The following is an 18,683-nucleotide window of genomic DNA, read 5'->3' on the forward strand; positions in this document are numbered from 1 at the left end:
CTATCTTCTCTATACTCTGGGAGTTGATATTTGTGGGGATGAGTGTAACAGCCGCCATAACAATGAGCGGGTGCTGTGTCTGCAAGAGGATTCTTGCTGATAATAGAGACACGCATTGCCATAGCAACCATGCAATGAAATGACTTTACTGTCGGCGTTGATACCATTTTCTGGGTAGAGACTCTTGGGATGTTCTCCTTTTTGAGAAAAGTTTTGGAAGACATTTTTAAAACCAACACAGGCATCCAAATAGGAGTTTTTGTTCCTTAATGTACCCTCTACATCCCATCTTGACAGAAAAAAAGCAAATGTAGATATAAGTGAAATATCACATGGTCATAAGTATGCAGCCCCTTTGCTCAGTAGTGAGCAGAAGCAGCTTTTGATCTAGTACAGACATGAGTCTTCTTGAGAATATCCCTACTGCATCTCTGGAGCTCGGCCACATTGATTTTTAGGGTTCTTCTTTACCTCTCTCACCAAGGCTCTTCTCTCTCACGATTGCTTAGTTTGGTTGGCCAGGTCAAAAAATAAAGCAAAAGTTTAAAACGCTCAATAAAGTTTCTGTAGTAAAAAAGATTAATTAAATAAAGTAAAAATCCCCTAAACACAAACATTGCCTATACACATCTAATAAAGTAAAAAAAAAAAAACACAAAATCACCAAAAAACGCCAATTTGGTATTGGCGTGTCTGCAACGATTTGTACAGTAACTCATTCTTGGAGTTGCTGGGTGAACGCCGTAAAAACAAAACCCCCGAAAATTGCCAAAAATGTAAATTTTTCATAAAATCCCTTCACAAAGATGTTTCAAAAAGTGATAAAAAAGTTGTGTGTGCCAAAAATGGTACTACTCAACACGTAAAAAAATAAGCCCTAAACCAGCTCTGTCAACCAAAAAATATTAGTTACATCTCTGAAAAAATGGCGATACAAAAACAAATGAGATTTTCTTTATATTAGTTTTTTCCAGTAAAATTGTAAAAATGTTTCAAACTATATAAATAAGGTATCACCATAATCGAAGTGATCTATAGAATAAGGATAATATAGTATTTTTAGTGTACGAATCCCAAAAAATACAAAAAGAAAAAATTTAAACCAAAATTGAATAAAGATTGTATAGCCAATAAAAAGTGACAATGTATAATCTGCTCTGAATGGCGCAGCTTCCCTTCAATGCCCTGGCGTGTGCCCATACAGCAGGTTACCACCACATATGGGGGATTGTTATACTAGGGAGAGATTGGGTATCAAACTTTGTGGAGCTTTTTTGTATTTTATGAAAAACACATTCATTTAGCCTAAAAAATGTAAATTTCAAAATTGCATCCGATTTTGTTTTAACCGTTGTAAAACAATTAAAGAGTTGACAAACTTCATAAAAAGTTGTTTTATGTACATTAAGGGGTGTAGTTTCTATAATGGGGTTGTACTTTTATTTAGGCCTCTTAAAGGTACTTGAAATCTGAGCAGGTCCCTCAATAGCAGAATTTAGCGTTTTTTAAGAAAATGTGAAAAATGACACCTATAGTTCAAAGCCCCATAACATCCTACAAAAAGGAGAGGATGCGTAAAAAAAACATGTCCACCTAAAGTAGACATACGGTGAATGTTAGTACGTTTTTTTTTTTTACTGTTATGACTATGTGTGGAGAAAGTAGAACATTTTGAATTTCGAAAAATCGAGAATTTTTCCAAATTTTCACTTAATATCTGATTTTCTCCTAAATAAATGCAAAACATGCCACTTCAACTAACATGAAGTACAATGTGTCACGACAAAACATTTTCAAAATCGCTTGGATATGTTAAAGCGTTCCAAAGTTATAACCACTTATAGTCACGCATGTCAGATTTGAAAAAATGGGCCGTGTCAGGAAGGTGAAAAGTGGCTTTCGGCGTTTAGGGGTTAAACCTTTCTGAGATAAAATGTAAGCAAAATGGAGACACAACGCAACGAATGGGCAGCGGAAGCTGAGCACCAACGCTAATGTGAAAGAACCCGAACTATGGTCACGCCAAGAGCTGCATTCACATCTGGTGGTTTGGATGCCGACCGCACTAGCATTGATCACATGTGTGGCCTAGGAGATTAATTATGACTGTCTAGACTGAATGCAGTTATAGCAAAATCCCATCTGTGAGAGTGTTCCTATTCAATGAGAGCAAGCAGATGTCTTGGAAAAATGTGAGAAATCATAACAAGCTGTCTGAAAGATAAACCCATAGCAGCCAGTCATAGCACAGCTTTCATTGCATAGTGTACTCTTGATAAATGAAAGCTGCTGTATGACTGGTTGGTGTGTGCAACAAAGTACGTTTTTCTTTTAGTCAGTTTTCATAAATCGGCCGATAAAATGTTTCCGAATTTTTAATCTTTTTTCATGACAACAACACAAGATGTTATTATCATTGTCTTCTCTTCTTTCCAGGAACCTTCGTCTAAATGGGTCCAGTGATGCCTCCCAGTAAGAAGCCGGAGGGGACGGGAATTAGTATTTCCAGCCAGTGTTTTCGGAGTAGCACATTATCGAATCCACTTAACGATGATGACGACTTAGACTTCCCACCCCCGGCTGTAAAGACTAATAAGGAGAAAGGTGGTATGGAGGATGAGGAGCTAACAAATTTGAACTGGCTTCATGAGAGCAAAAACTTGCTGAAAAGTTTTGGGGACTCTGTGTTACGGAGTGTCAGTCCTGTTCAGGATATCGATGATGACACCCCACCCTCCCCTGCCCAGTCAGACATGCCCTATGATGCCAAGCAGAACCCCAACTGCAAGCCCCCCTACTCTTTCAGCTGTCTCATATTTATGGCTATCGAGGATTCTCCAACCAAGAGACTTCCCGTGAAGGATATTTACAATTGGATTTTGGAACACTTCCCTTACTTTGCCAATGCTCCCACGGGCTGGAAGAACTCTGTGAGGCATAATCTGTCCTTAAATAAATGTTTCAAAAAGGTTGATAAGGACAGAAGTCAGGTAAGATGTGACTGCCATAATGATGCTGAATCATGCAATGATGCTATGTTAACCCCAGTCGCACGTAGTCATACCATTCTGCAAGATGAGGAAATTAACAGTAACAGAATATGTCATACTATTATGTCATTAAGTTGTTAAGAATGTATGGAGAGGGTTCAGGAGCTCTATAATACAGCAGCCAGTAATACTGTCGCTGATCATGACTGTTTACCCATTAGGTGCCCTGGTAGATTGCCAAATGGTGGCCTCCCAAGGGCACAATGTTGTAGGGAAGCAGTATTTTTACTTTACATTAGGAAGCCAAAATTTAGACACTAAAAGTCACACTTTCCTGGTCATATTTCTTTCATGACTCTGTGGTGGCATTATCCAGAAAATCCACTTTTGAAGTGAGTGTAAATTCGCTGTATAAAGTCAAGGACGCGGAAAGTTTAACACTGAATTCAAGCTTTCCCTGTCTCAGAACCCCCCTTCACTGTAACTGATGGTCCTGCACCCAGAGACATGGCTAACCAGATCTCCTGAAGTCTGATGTATGATGCAAGTCACAGGAAGAGGTGCCTAGAGGCAGGGAGAGCTTGACTTCGCTGTTAAACTCTCCGCCTTCTTGACATTATACAACCAATTTACATTTCACTTCAAAGTTGATTTTCTGGGTGATGGAACCATGTTGGCTAAGAAAGAAACAGGACAAGATTCACGTAAGTGTCTGGTGCTGGATGATAAATCTGTCCTATTATAAGACTATTTAGTCGTACTCTGCACGTCCTATTAGTTGGCTTACTATATGACAGAAAACTGGGACAATTTTTGGCACGAGGCCGCGGACCCTTTTCATAGGCCACACCCTTTTGTCGAACTGTCTAAATTTAGTGCAAATTACATCAGAATTCTGTCATAGACAGATTAATGAACCCACCCTCCCAATGTTGTCCCTAGAGGCAGTAAGGGCACATAGTCCAGTAATAGCCTTACAAAGGGGTAATTCCTATTGTACAATTACTAACAAAGTAACAAAGTTGGTTCTAGTAATTAAAAGATTAGTATTGCCCATAATACTGTATAGTTCCCACTTCCAGCATTTAGCAAGGACTGGAGGGGGCTTAAAGTAAATCTACCATTTGTTTTAATGCATTTGAACCAGAAATAACTTGAGAATGCTGTAGCGACACTGATGCAGAAATGTATCTTGTTTAATTCCTGATGCGAGTTGTTTTGCTCAAAAAACTATTATAATATTCAAGACCTTTGGAAAGCTGGATGCAGACTGGCTGCGGTACATATTACACGGAGCCTCCTGAACTGTCCAGACAGGACTAATCAACCTGAGCTGGATCACTCATACTCAGCAGCTGGGGGATGTTGCAGCGAATGATTACTTCTGCCTGTCAGGGACAACACAGTGAATACAGCGTTTTCTGAAGCGGCGTATAATAAGGGTAAGAGGAGACGCGCCTGGGCAGCCACAGGATTGACAGAGCCTCATTGTCATAAATTTATAAAAAAAATTTCAGCAGAACTACTCAGCTCACGGTTTACACAAGATATGTTTCTGCATCACTGTAGCTACAGTATTCTCATGGTATGTTTGGTTCATAATGCATAAAAGTAAAGTGTTTATAATGGCAAACTGCATATGTCACAATTCTCAAACATGTCTGAATAGTCACATTTCAGATTTTAACAAAGACCCTGAGATTTTTGCCTTTGTTTCCATCATTTTACAAAAAAAAGAAAAACGCGTTGTGTGGCTTTTTTTTTTTACCATCTACAATGGCTCCTCCAACACAGATGTGAACATGGCCTTACTTCTACTAGTTGGTAATGGAGTTTTTCCCCAACTTTAGTTGCACCTATTTCCGCAGTTGTGTGCAGGCTTGTGAAAAGAATAAAAAGTTACTGTGACTGCCCCTTGTTTTATTGGTTATCAGAAGGGATTTTCCTTACTGTATGGTTCTAGGGAGGTTTGGTATCGGTCAATATGGCCCCTATCACAGACCCAGTCTATATGGTCTGAAATATTCCCCATTCTGATATTGTGTTCTATATGTACATGATCAGGAGATGTGGGGGCTTACACTAAACGTGAGGGGTTCACTTGCTGCTGAGTGTAATGTTGGTAATCTGAGCTCCCCCCTCTGTAATGTCCCTTCTGCCCGTGAGTTTACGAATCCACTGCCATCTGGTCCTCGGCTGCCGAGAGGAATTTTTCTTGTATACGTGTTTCCATGGCAATGGCCTCACAGTTGATAGGGAGAGTAACCTGTTGCCATAGCAACAGAGCTCCCGATGTGGCGGTTTGTGCGCGAGGGGAGAGGCGAGCGCAAATCTCGTGTGGTGAAGCTATAATACAGGGGACGCGGATGGAGTGGGTTGCGTGACACCATGTAAAAATGTTTTTATTTTTGGAAATTTTCACAGTAGACACGCTGTGCTTTTTTTCCCTTGCTTGCGTTGAGTCAGCGGCTTCTGTTCTATAAATGGAATATATTATTCCATCGTTGCTGGTATGCAGACACAAGACTTCAGCCATGTTATAGGACTGCACGCCCAAGCATGACAGGACTTCTAATGCGAGAGGCTGGGTCTTGTAGTCCTACAGTTATTCGATGAGGACAATTTGGGCATATTGGGGCATATAGAAAAAAAGAACATAAGAATTCCTGTCTGCAATATCGCACAAAGATCACCCATATTTCATGTGATCTTTCCATAAATTTAGTCCCAAACTGCCAAGTGGGTAACAAGAGTAGTAACATAATTTTCCATAAATATTATTATGAGTACATGTTCTCCCTGGAGAAGTTATCCAGCTTTTCCAAACCCTTGAATGGCAGTTCTGTCAACTTTTTCTACAAATCAGGTAACCTTTATTATTGTACTGATTAATTGTTTACCCGGCTTTCTGTACTGATGCCATAGAGATGATACAGCTAATGAATAGATGAAGATATGATAACCTTAAAGGGGTATTCCCCGAAGACAAGATTCTTCAATATACTCAGGATAACAAAATAATACATTCTCTAATTCGCTGTTATTAACACAGCATTTCATAATTCATATAATTCCGACCAGTATCTATCGGCCCTGGTCTTATACAATTTTGACTGTCCAAAGATCCAAGCATAAATATTCTGACTTGGGGCTAGGCATGGCAGATTTTTCTGATGAATATCTTCTCCTGTCTGCTCGATGAGGTGTCTCTGCATCAACCCTCCTCCCTGCATTACAAGATTCGCTCAGACAGAGACGCTCACAGGCTCTTCTTTATAGCAGGGGAAGGAGTTGTACTAGAGCTGTCTATGTGTAGTTGAGATGTAGCAGTGCTGACAGTGTGTTATTGTGTGTTATATGCATCTCATGGATCTTATCATCTCTCATCTCTGATATTTCACATCTTTTTCTATGTGTCAGATACTTTTAAATTTTCAGAAGCTAAATAAAAGTGTAGATAAACCTATAAGCTGCTAATCTAAACACATTGTCAGCACACAGGGGATCATAGTGTGTCTGCTTTTCTATGTTTCAGTTCATTAGGCTTAGGCTACGTTCACTGATTTTTATTTTATTTTTTTAAATTTTTGTTATTTATTTTTGGGTGTGGGGGGGTGTTAAGCATGTACACCAGAAAAGTATTTAGGAGTGACCATTATAGCCATAGGGAAACGGATGGCTCCACTGAACATACGCTGTGGGTGTTTCTTCAGAGATGCCATATATGTAAACACCCGGGACATTGGCGCCAGAAAATCAGTGTCTTCTACCAATGGGGGGGGGGGGAGGGGATGAATTTCAGGACTGTATTTTTATACTTCAAGTATATGTTGAGAGTCCTCCCAACATATCCTTACAAGAAAGAAACAGACTAGTTGTGAACATAGTCTAAAGTTGATTGATGGCTTATTCTCGGAAATCTGCCCTCAAAATCAAGCAAGGTAACCATGCGCATTTATTCCGATCCAGGCACAGTGTCTGGTAATCCTCTTATATTTGTTATCCATGGCCTTCTTCCTCCTAAAATCAGCTTTTAAATATTTCCTTATGAGCCTGGGGGGCGTTACCAGTGCCCCTCCATGCTGTGGATTCACAGGATGATACAGGAGCATTACCCATTCCCACTGTGTGTTGAAACTTCCTCTGTTTTAGGTATATTCCATCAGGCAGGGGGGAAGTGCTGAGAGGAAGCAGGGGGAGGGTGAGGCAGTCTAACAGCAAGTGAAGTTGCAGCACAGAGGGGCTCTGGTAATAGCCCTTAAGGTGCATTAGCATCATTGTAAAAGTAGATTTTAGAAGGAAGAAGGCCATGGATACCAAATATAAGAAGATACCACAGTCCCGATGCCTGGATCTATGAGTAAGAGCCCCTGGTTTATCATGCTTGATTATGATGGTAGATTTCCTTTAACCTCCCTCCTTGTAAGATGTAGATATGTTGCACTATGTTGCGGCCTCTTTCAGCTGTACGTGGTTTTTAAAGATCCCTCTCGTCTTGTGGTTCGGACACATGTTCTGCCTGTAACATTGAGTCCATTAAGGTCTCCTTAGCCTGCAGAAAACACAAGCTTCATCATTTATTTAGTAATATTCCATCTGGTGTCACTCGGTGGTCATGTGGCTGGACCGCTGTCTTGGGATTAGACCCCTCAGCAAGGCCTATTCACTACAAGTTATAAGCCATGTTATAGTTTAAAAGATTGAACGTGTCCATTGCTACTTCAAGGGGTTTTCTTGGCTCAGTTCATTTATAACTGGGCAGATTGACAGCCATATTTGTTGTCACGTTACTAGCAAATAGGTTTTCAAGTTATCCTTTCTGTCCTGCTAGAATTTTATGGACTGATATGTTTCTTTCACAGGCATCACCCACATTGGTTGTAATCTTTCCCAAAAATAGATGACAGTTGGAGCCTATACCAGAAGAAGAGAACCTACCCTTGCATTTAGAGATTTTACTGCTGAAGCACTATACAGGGTTATGAACTTAACTCTCTACATGTGATGTAACCAATCCACTTGTCTTTGTAGTGAAGCTTTCAGTTGTAGGTTGGATTTATTTTTAGATGCTCGGGTTGATGTCCCTCTGGGTGAGATCATTTATCCTGGAAGGACATGTCCCTGGCTGAGTGTTTTGATAAGGGCCTTGGTCTTCTGATGGTAGAGGCTCTTACAATGGCAGTACATGACATGTTTCATGCCTGGTCCTTCACTGACACAGCACATGATCTCCTAGAATGTAACAATAGTAAAATATTGGTGGAGATTTGGAGCAGTCGACCAGGGCAGTTGGATTTCCACCTTCGGAATCGTATTGGTTGCTTTTGGCAGCTTTTACCATTTGTCTCCCCAGAATCATCAGATGCCCCTAGCAAGAATTGAATGCCAACTTTTACATTTATTAGATTTTATATTGAAGACACATATGTGAGAAAATATCTCTGAAGATTTGTAGCACCATAGATTCACATTTGCGCTAAGGGCTCCGTTGGCTAAGGGCTGCCTAAAAAGGAAAGCGCCCAGGCTCCAGCAAGCATTAATTTAGTGACAAGAAACAGACATAGATCTTTCATGGTACATAGATTATTCTTTATTGACTGGAGAATTGTTTTCAATAAGCATCATGAAGCATAAAAAGGAAAACTTCCCAACCTCTACTGAAATGATCATACACGTAGGATTGACCATTGTAAACCAACATCTCCTGCACTTTGCAGCCAATTTCCGAACATGTGATACCTATTGGTTGCTATAGTCATGCCCCCAAGGAAGCATTACCGTACTTTGTTGCTGTGCAAAAAAACTTCTCCTCAGCCGTCACTTGTTGCTAGGAGACCCATATCTGGTGGATTTTCCCTCAGACGGGCCCGGAGACGCCAGAGCAGTCTTAGGGGTCGTGCGCCAGCTGTCATACAACGCGAATTAATCACCACCAAGTGCTGTAAACTCTATTGATTTCCTCCCTGACTCCAGCAGCAGATGTCCTACCGTGTGGATGATGTTGGAGACAACAGTGACTTTATCCACATACTCCGTGCTATTCCTGCACTATAACATTGGGCTTTACACTTTAGTAAGAATCTATCAAAATGTCTTGTGTGTTCCCTATCAATGCTTAGTCCAATGTAAATGAATGAGTCTAGGATTAAAAAGGGCCAATAACACCACCGTCTAGAGATTATTGCTAAAACCTGCCGATTTGAGGCCGTGCAGCAAGAAGGTGCTTGGTCAGAATGCATATACGTTTTACTGCAACGCATGTGTTTTGGAATGAGCACCACATGTTTTGCATGCATGCTTTTCAGGGGCAACTTAACCCGGTGTGTTAATGCAGCCTGAGTGGGGCCAGTCATTTAATGGGGTTTATTTACTAAGGGACCACGGACGCACTTTCGTCTGACGTTTTCGGGTTTTGCACGGCTCTGACATGTATTTAACAGAGGATTGTGTCGCATGCGATCTGATTTTGGTGCAGCTGCGCTGGCTTTCATGCGACAAATCAGAGAACGGGCACTCGGACGATTTGACTGATTCCGACTGAGCGCAGGATTTAACTTTCAAATTGTGTCGCAAGATCAAGCACTAACATGCACCAGGAAGAAGAAGATGAACTCTGTCAGACCTGAGCAGTGAAGTGACACCTGCCGGATATCGGGTGCACGATCTTATTGAATCACGGCAGAGTGCATGATCGTCGGACAAGGCACTTTCTGTGAACTCTGGACGGGTAGGTAACTGTGCCCCAATATGTAAATCGGATTCACATTTAATAGCATATCACACATATGTTTCTTAAGATTTGTCTAAAGACTTATTTACAAAATCCGCAATGTATCCATCTCCCTGTTTAAGAAAAAAAAAGTGTTCATCCAGAGCTTCCTGGTTAATGGTTGTGAGGAGATCTGACCCATATTCTGTATCTGTAGTGTTCAACTCAAAGGAGACGAATATTCCGGAGTTTATTACAGTAATTGGGTCACTTTCTTTTGAAGTTTTATTCACATCAGCAAAACAAGCAATATGCAAATAATGTGGCAGGAAAGGTGGGAAGGCTGGGCTTGTAGGGAATGATGGAAGGGCAGAGCTTGGTGACATGCACTCCTCTATGGAGGATGGAAATGAGAGGAATGTTTGCTTGCTGTGAATCCACTCTTGTGCTGCTGACATCTGAGGTCAGGTCTCCATTACATTTCTGTGCACTGGCAATAAAGTCAATATTTAAAGGGACCTTTATCTGAATGACTTGTGTCCCAGGGGTCATTTGGAACGTGCGGCCTTTCGACATTCAATGCTCCGATGTGGCGGCTCCTTTTAATCAGGGCATTTTTGGGAGAATGTTACTGTACCTTTCTTCGTACAAAAACCTCTCCAGCAATGCAGAGAAATTGACTTGTGCGGGACATTTAGAAAAGTGAGAACCCTGATGTGGAGTTGTAATGTCTGAGGCATATGGTGTCACCCAGCTTTCCTAGATACACAAAGACAGCCAAACACCTTACTGAGCTGTCAGGCTCGTTTTATATGTGACCATCTAACAGTGACTGGCAACTCCAATTTTTAGTGTAGAATTTAAAACTAAATGTGTCCTATAGCAGAACTGTTTTAGTTGCCCCATGGCAACCAGTCAGAGCTCAACTTTCAAATTCCTACGGATGTTAATAAAATTAAAGCCGAGCTCTGATTGGCTGCCATTGGAAACTAGGACAGTTCTGCTCTCAGACACTACTAATAAATCTCCCCACGTTTTATATGTGATCGATCTAAATATATATAATATGATATTCATGGCTCCAATCGTGTACTTCTCTGCTCAAAGTATACTAGAATGACCACATCACTTCTGATGTACTTCTCCTTACTGCCCCCTGTATATGCAGATTTGTGAGTGCAGCTCTGGAGAATAATACAAGATGAAACTCTAGATCAGTACAGGATAAGTAACGTAATGTATGTACATTGCAACTCTCTGGAGTATAATATAGGCTACAACTCGGGATCAAAAAAGGATAACACTGTGACTTCACAGAATAGTGAGTGGAGCTCTGGAGTATGATGCAGGATGTAACTCATGTTTAGTACAAGATTAGTACTAGTACTTAGCTTTGCGGCTTTTTTCTTCGGACTGGGCCCGTTCTTCAATGTTAAAATGGCTTGCACAGGTATTTAAGTAGTAGTTGCGCTGCAATTGTGTTGCACGCAACCCTTTTTGAGGCACCGCTGCATGGGCTTCACAATTTAGGGGTGTGCCATCGTCCGAATGATATGGACTAAGCATGGGAGTGCAGCTGAGGAGAATAATACAGGATGTAAAAAAAAAAAAAAACCATGGGTGCTAGATGTGAAAGGAACTGGACCAGCAGGTGAGTTGTTGTAAATATTTTGTATATATTGTATATGTTTGGTTTATGTTTTGTGTTATTAGGTTTTATTTAATATATTTTAATAAAAAATCTACAGGACGTAATACATGATCAGTACATGATAAGTAATGTATATGCACAGTGGGGGATTTATCATTTAAATTTGTCTTTTGACTTGGTTGTCTAGGTTCAATTCCATTTTTGTTTTATCAGAATGATTTTTTTTGTTTGGCCCATTATATTGCATTTGCCGCAAAATGTTCCTTTTGTGGCGCACATGAACCTCTTGGTCTTGATAAATTTGGTAGTGTTTTTTTTGTACCATTTCTACACCAGAGAGTGACTGGAGTTATTTTACGCCAAAACATGCGCCTAAACGAAAATGTGCGCCAATTTACAAATCATGAATTTAGTTCAGTATTGTGGAAACTAGTCTAAGCAAATCATGAATTGTGGCACAAGCAGGGTCTATTTTAAAGTGACTTTGCACTGTCCTATGTTATTTGTGATATTTGGCGCAATGGAAAGCATCACAACTACGCCAAAACAGCGCTAAACAAAGACAAAAAAACCCTGATATCGTCAGCATAGCCACACTCACAGAAGGTGGTAATCTTGAGGCTGTGTTCACACTTTTGAATTGAGAACACAATTCAAAGGCTGTGGGGGGGAGCTTGACCCAATTGCATTGGGTTTATATTGTGTCTCCATCGCATTTGCATTAACACAATGTAAATGTAATGTTTACAATATATGATTACAATATTACTATTATTGCCTTACAGGAGAACATTTAGGGGAGCTTTGCACATTCCCTTTTTTTTTTTTTTTTTTAAATTTCAAATACTTGGAAAAGAGCGGTGTCATGATCAACATGTATACAGGGTATTCACAGATAATGGAGCCTTATTGAACAGTAGAACCACCCACTGGACTCCTAAACGTGGAATAATCAGACATTTCATTTCATTCAGTAAATGTCAAGTTTTACAGAATCTTTTCCCACAAAATATTCATCAATATGCTCAGCTCCCTGTGTGTGTTTGTATATGTAAGTGTGTAATTATATATAATATACTCGCTGTTGGCAGATATCCTGTAACTGTAGGATTGGGGATTAATCAGTTTTCTTCTATTCATTTTAGAGCATTGGCAAAGGATCCTTGTGGTGTATAGATCCTGAATACAGACAGAACCTGATACAAGCCTTGAAAAAGACACCCTACCACCCATACTCTCATGTATTCAACACGCCCCCCACGTCTCCTCAGGCCTATCAAAGGTAAGGTGATTGCTTAACTGAAAGGTCTTTTACCTTCATTTTTTCTCATTTGGGGTTACCAAGATCCTGTTAAAGGGGTTTTCCCATCAACACAAGTTGTATAACCACACGCGACGCTCAGCAATTTCCATCAGCTCCATAGAGATTAATGGAGCAGAATGTTCATGTACGGCTGTCTGCTCCATTACTCTGACGGAGCGATGAGGGGTCCGATGAAGGTACGTGGGACCCCATCGGGCCCCTTTTTTTGTGATCTGTGGGTGTCTCATCACTGAGACCCCCACTGATTTGCAAGTTGGGCCTTGTCCAGAGGATAGGGTCTAACTTGTGTTCATGGGAAAACCCCTTTAATATGATTTAGAATACAGTCCTTTGTCTCCAGACATTTTTATTTTTTAAGGAGATCCTTTTCTGTAATACAGCATTGCAGTGGGCACTTTTTAAGGTCCCTTCTTGGTGTTAATACATTTAAACATTTACCTGGTTCAGGTGATTATGTGGTCTAGCCTACTATCAGCGTGTTGTACACCAAGGAAAGCTAAGCAGATTGAATAGCTTGTTTCAGATATCTCTATTGATTCTTATATTTGGGATGTGTCAATTTAAGGCCTCGGATATAAAGGAATAGGGATTTCAATTAATAATTCGCAAGTAAACTTAATATTTCCGCACACAGCTATAAATCTGTGTGCTCGGTTCAATCTTGCTCTGTAACACACTTCCTGCATGAAAGACACAGGGGGCATTTATTACTTCTGGTGCCAGTTGTTGTTTTTTGGCTCCTGATATTAGCACTATTAGCACTGTGGTTATATATATTGTGGTGCACTGCCTTAATGTATTTGGTGCATCAGAAATGACAAACCGCATTCATGAAGGGGTTTAGAAGTTGGTAGATTTGCTTTTTGTTGGTTTTATCATTTGTTCTTTTTTTTATCGTTGTTTTTTTTTTACCAAAAAAGTGTTGGAAGCTAAAGTGCAAAAAAGTGCCTGGATTCAAAAGCTGTGGCCAAATTAAGCCACCAAAAAAACGATGTGAGTGTCGAGAGAGAATTTAAATTGTGGCACTGACATATTATAAATATGGCGCAGTAACAAATTTAAATGTCTGTCAAAAAGTGACACTTAGCCAATTGTACAAAGTAGGAAACATTTACTATCTATAACATGTTGCCAGCAAAACAGATAATATTGTCATGGCTACAGTTTAGTTTTGAAAAATTTGAATGGAGTTATTTCACTCATCTTAAGCTTTACCAGAGTGCAATTATCATGTAACAAGCCAACAGAAGAGGAGAGAGGTTTATCATACTAATGTGTTTAGCTAATTGAGGATTGTCTTGACTGGATACAACAGTTGCAAACCTGGAGGTATGTGAATATCTCTGTTAACCTCGTGCTGCACCGTGACGTTCCCCAATGTCATGGTGCGGGAGAAAGTGTATGAAGAGGGCTCACAGGCTGAGCCCTCTTCATACACATTGTGTGTTTGCTGCATAATGCAGCAAACACTCATTGCTAACTTCCACGCTAATGGGCGTCACCATCTTGGGACAGATTTTATCCCCCTGTGATATCATCGATGGGGCATTGATCCATTGATGTGACAGTTGTGAGTCTATGTGAGACTCTATAGCATGTCATTCAGCACAATCTATAACAGGGTGCCTGTTGAACACTGTTATAGATCATTGAGAAAATCCCCATATACTGCACTACTGTAGTATTGCATAATACGTTAGGATCAGTTAGACCACCCAGGGTTCAAGTACCCTTGGGGGTCTAAAATTACAGTAGTAAAATGTACAAAAAAAATAACCAAAAAGTTCACATCAAAACCCTTTCCTTAGAACCAATATAAAAAATAATGAAATAAAAAAGTGGTTATTCCTGGCGGTGCCATTTTGTGACACACAATTTTTTTTTATAAAAAGCAATCAGAAGGTAGTACAGTCCCCATAATCGTAGCAATGGAAACGTCATCCCATCCCACACAAAATGACAAAAATAAAGAGGGGAAGTGCCCCTAAAATGTAATAGCCGGTGAATCTACAGCTCAGAGAGGGAGCCACCTCTCTACACTACAGGATCGTCCACTTATAACTACTGCAAGTTAAGAAAGATCAACCTCTCTGCCTCTCATTAAACTACATTGAAGACAGATTATAGTTGTCTTAAAGCTACAAAAATGCTATATGAATATATTCGAGAGTTTAGATACATTTTGGAATGTTTCCTTAATAATAGTTTTCCTTCTATGATCCACTAATGGCCATGACCTCTAAAACTGCATCATAACTGTTTGTGTGAAAGAGTCCTTGCCTCAAGAACTTACATGTATTTCCTATCCACAGGTTAAAAGTTGTGGATGTGGGACCGCAAGTCCATCCAACTTGCACATACAAAGTGGGATCAGGTGTCCCAGAGGTCCATTAGTATAATAGATTGCGTATTGGATAGCTAATCCTAGATGTGCTATGCAGTATAGGGAAGTTGATCTTGTGGGCCCCCACTAAAACAATTGCCAGGGGTGCCTTTACTGTTCATGGAAACAAGGAAAAGTTTTGATAATGGAAAAGACCAGGTGCATAAAGTTGCTGAACTTTAGACTGGAAATTTCCTGTGGTTGGTCAGGGTTTAACCTACCTGCTCCCTGGGTGCATTGCCCCCAGTGGTGCTTCTTCATCACCCCTTTGTGCTCCTTCCTCAGCTTGTGAAGGCTTTGGGTGATCTTTGTGATATAAGGTCTCCTCCGCTTTGGAGGTTTGTATTGAGTTGTCTCCATGCGTTGCCTTGTAACAGATAACACATTTAGTTATGGTTACGCTGTGTTTGTTTGCTCTGCCTTTGAATTCACAACAGCGATGACCTCCCTACACAGAGACGGCTTTCCTCCATTGTGATACTGTATGCTCCAGGCAGTGTGTGTGTGACTTCTGCAGCTCCGGCCATCACTAACCTGTCCCTAAAATGAAATGACACCCACACCTGCAATTATCTTCTGGCTATATGCCCTGCTATTTCTTTATAAATTTTGATAGCCTTTCATTTTTGCTTGTGGTCTTCTTCAAGGTTTTTTCTTGCAATGTTATACTATTATCTGTAGCAGCCTTGCAACACAGAATTTTTATCATTTTAGGGCAGTTTCATACAACATAGTTTGTTCCAGCGAACTTGGTCCATGAATTGAATGGGTTTATTATCCCCAAATAAATGCAGCATACCTATGGAGTTCAGTGGCGCCAGGTTTGGGCCAGTAAATCTTATGGACCAAGTTTGCCGATTTGCACTTGTTTGTGTGAATTTGGCTTATATCAGATCCCATTGATTGAATTAATTAAACAAGGGAAATAGAAGAAAACTCCTGTTTAGAACATTATTACAATAGAATTAAAGAGCTTCCTTTGTGTATCATATTAGTTAAGTTGCACAAAGCCTAGATTTCTGAGGAATACATGTTGCCAGGCAGGCTACATTTGTAGAAGGCTGCATCTGTCAGGATTTTTTTTAACCAAGGGAAAATTAAAATGTTTACGAAAATATGTTTTCCAGGATGGGATAAGGAAAGCATTGCCTCTTGGCTATCTTGTAAGGCCGCCCCATTAACATCAAGTGTGACTTTCAGGAAGCCTAATGACGTGATTACCCTGCATCATGTCATTAGGCTTCCTAAAAGTCTTGCTTGATGTTAAAGCGACCCTGTCACTAGGAATGGAAGGGGGGAGTGAGTTGGATGAGTGTGGAGGAGAGGCTTCAGAATGCTGACAAAGGCATTTCGGCATAGTATCGGTTATTGAAACCTGTCAGCTGGTGACAGGTTTGCTTTAAGGGGGCTGTCTTACACTGTAGCTAAGAGGCAATGTTTTCTTTATCCCATCATAGAAAACATATTTGCGTGTTTCCCAGAATACCCAAGTGGAGCATCAATGGCTGTAAGCCTCCAAACGCCTGCAAGGCAGCCTTTAATGGCAAAGTCTCCATAAAGTTGTTTTCTTACCAATCCCCCACAGATCAGCAAGTTAGACCCTATCCTGTGATTGGTGGAAAAACCCCTTTAAGGAGAACTCCTACTTTCTAATATTTAACGAGTTAAAAGAAATGGACTTATCTGTTTTCCGACCCTGATTTGTATAGTAAGGCGTTCACTGACAGCAAGCAGAGAAAGTTATGTAAATATAGTAAGGAACGGAGGCGGTGCAGAGGTTTGGACGTTAGAATACTCTTGATATTCTGTGTACATGTAATGAAGTTTGTGAAGCATTCCATCACATGCCCAGACAATGGCGCGGCACTGAGAGATGCTTAGAACAGCTGGGCTGCAGGGGTAGACCGCCGTAAGTCTGCCCTCACAAGGCGATTAGCGTGATCGTAACCCTAGCAACTGGAGCGTCGCTATAGCAACACATAGCGGAGACAGGTGCAAGTTGCATCACGAGACTGTTAGTTGCCTGGCAAAAGAACATACCATTAGCACATATAACTATACCGTTACCATGGCAACCCCTGAACCCCACGCAGCGACTACAGGGGGCTCCCAGCCACGTCTTTGCTACCTGGCTTTGTCTGCTTGAATTTTTTTTTTTGTGAAAATCAGCAACGCCATGAAATATCCAAAATGACAACTTGAGGTCAGATAGCTTCAGGAGGAAACATCAGATTGAGGATTAGCAAAAAGCCTGGGACAAAGTGCTCAGAAAGCAAAAATAAAGTCCCCTCCCCCACCCACAGAAAGCCGAATGTAACCCTACACGTTTCATTACTTCTATTGTCATGGCCACACAATTTATGTATTGACCCTCAGGAAAGACAGAACCGCATGGTTATCTGCTCTTTCGGTGTTGATGGTACTTGTAGTCCACTGGTGCTTGTTGTATTATAGTCAGATCCGTACAACCCAATAAATCATGCTGGATTTATCTTGTGTATTCAAGGTTATGGGTGATGCCAGGCTGTATATACAGGTGGCTGGTTCTGAGGGAAGCTGCTCTATATACAATGACATTTTGTAGGCACCTCATACTGCCGTCATAGGCCCTTTCTGTCCTGTGGTGTCTAGCACCAAGATATTCAAGTAATTGTGTAGCCAAATGTATGACCTATTGACTCGAGAATAAGCCTAGGGTGGGAAATGCATTGGTCACAGCCTCCCTAGTATATGGCTAGTCAGCCCCCAGTAGTATACAGGTGGTCCCCTACTTAAGAACACCTGACTTACATACGACCCCTAGTTACAAACGGACCTCTGCTGTTGGTAATTTACTGTACTTTAGCCTTGGGCTACAATAAACAGCTATACCAGTTATCACTGGTGTCAACAATGAAGCTTTATTGTTAATCCTGGTTCTAATGACAATCCAACATTTTTAAAATCCAATTGTCACAGAGACCAAAAAAAAATTTGGCTGGGGTTACAATGATAAAGTATACAGTTCCGACTTGCATACAAATTCAAGAACAAACCTACAGACCCTATCTTGAATGTAACCCGGGGACTGCCTGTATAGCCAGTCAACCCCCAGTGGTATATAGATTGCTAGCCCGCCCCCTGCGGTATATAGCCAGCCTGCCCGCCCGCCCCCTGCGGTATATAGCCAGCCTGCCCGCCCGCCCCCTGCGGTATATAGCCAGCCTGCCCGCCCGCCCCCTGCGGTATATAGCCTGCCAGCCCGCCCGCCCCCTCCGGTATATAGCCTGCCAGCCCGCCCGCTCCCTCCGGTATATAGCCTGCCTGCCCGCCCGCTCCCTCCGGTATATAGCCTGCCAGCCCCCAGTATGCCCAGCACATAAAAAAAATAAACTGAATACTCCCCATTCCGATGTCCCGGGCAGGTCCTCTTCTTACCTTCTGCAAAGAGTTTGTATGTTCTCTCTGTGTTTGGTAGGCTGATTACACTGTGAGCCCCATTGGGGACAGGGACTGATGTGGCAAACTCTGTGCAGCTTTGAGGACAAAGTATGATGTCAGCAGCGGCGCACATGCAGAGGACCTGCCCGGGGCGTCAGAGTAGTTATCACTCTGTTTTTGTTTCATATATATATATTATATATGTA

General features: G+C 41.2%; 1 protein-coding gene across 7 annotated transcripts in view; it reads left to right on the forward strand.

Moving 5' to 3' along the window:
* FOXN3 (forkhead box N3) overlaps window positions 1-18,683 on the forward strand; it is a 125,366-nt gene that overhangs the window by 71,015 nt on the left and 35,668 nt on the right. For all 7 annotated transcript variants that reach the window (XM_072116689.1, XM_072116695.1, XM_072116696.1 and 4 more), the window contains exons 2-3: window positions 2,437-2,990; window positions 12,496-12,632. In XM_072116689.1, coding sequence (XP_071972790.1) covers window positions 2,451-2,990; window positions 12,496-12,632 — 677 coding nt within the window. In that variant the 5' untranslated portion in view covers window positions 2,437-2,450. The remainder of the gene's footprint in view (window positions 1-2,436; window positions 2,991-12,495; window positions 12,633-18,683) is intronic.

Source organism: Engystomops pustulosus, chromosome 7, assembly GCF_040894005.1.
Source record: "Engystomops pustulosus chromosome 7, aEngPut4.maternal, whole genome shotgun sequence".
Classification (NCBI taxonomy): domain Eukaryota; kingdom Metazoa; phylum Chordata; class Amphibia; order Anura; family Leptodactylidae; genus Engystomops; species Engystomops pustulosus.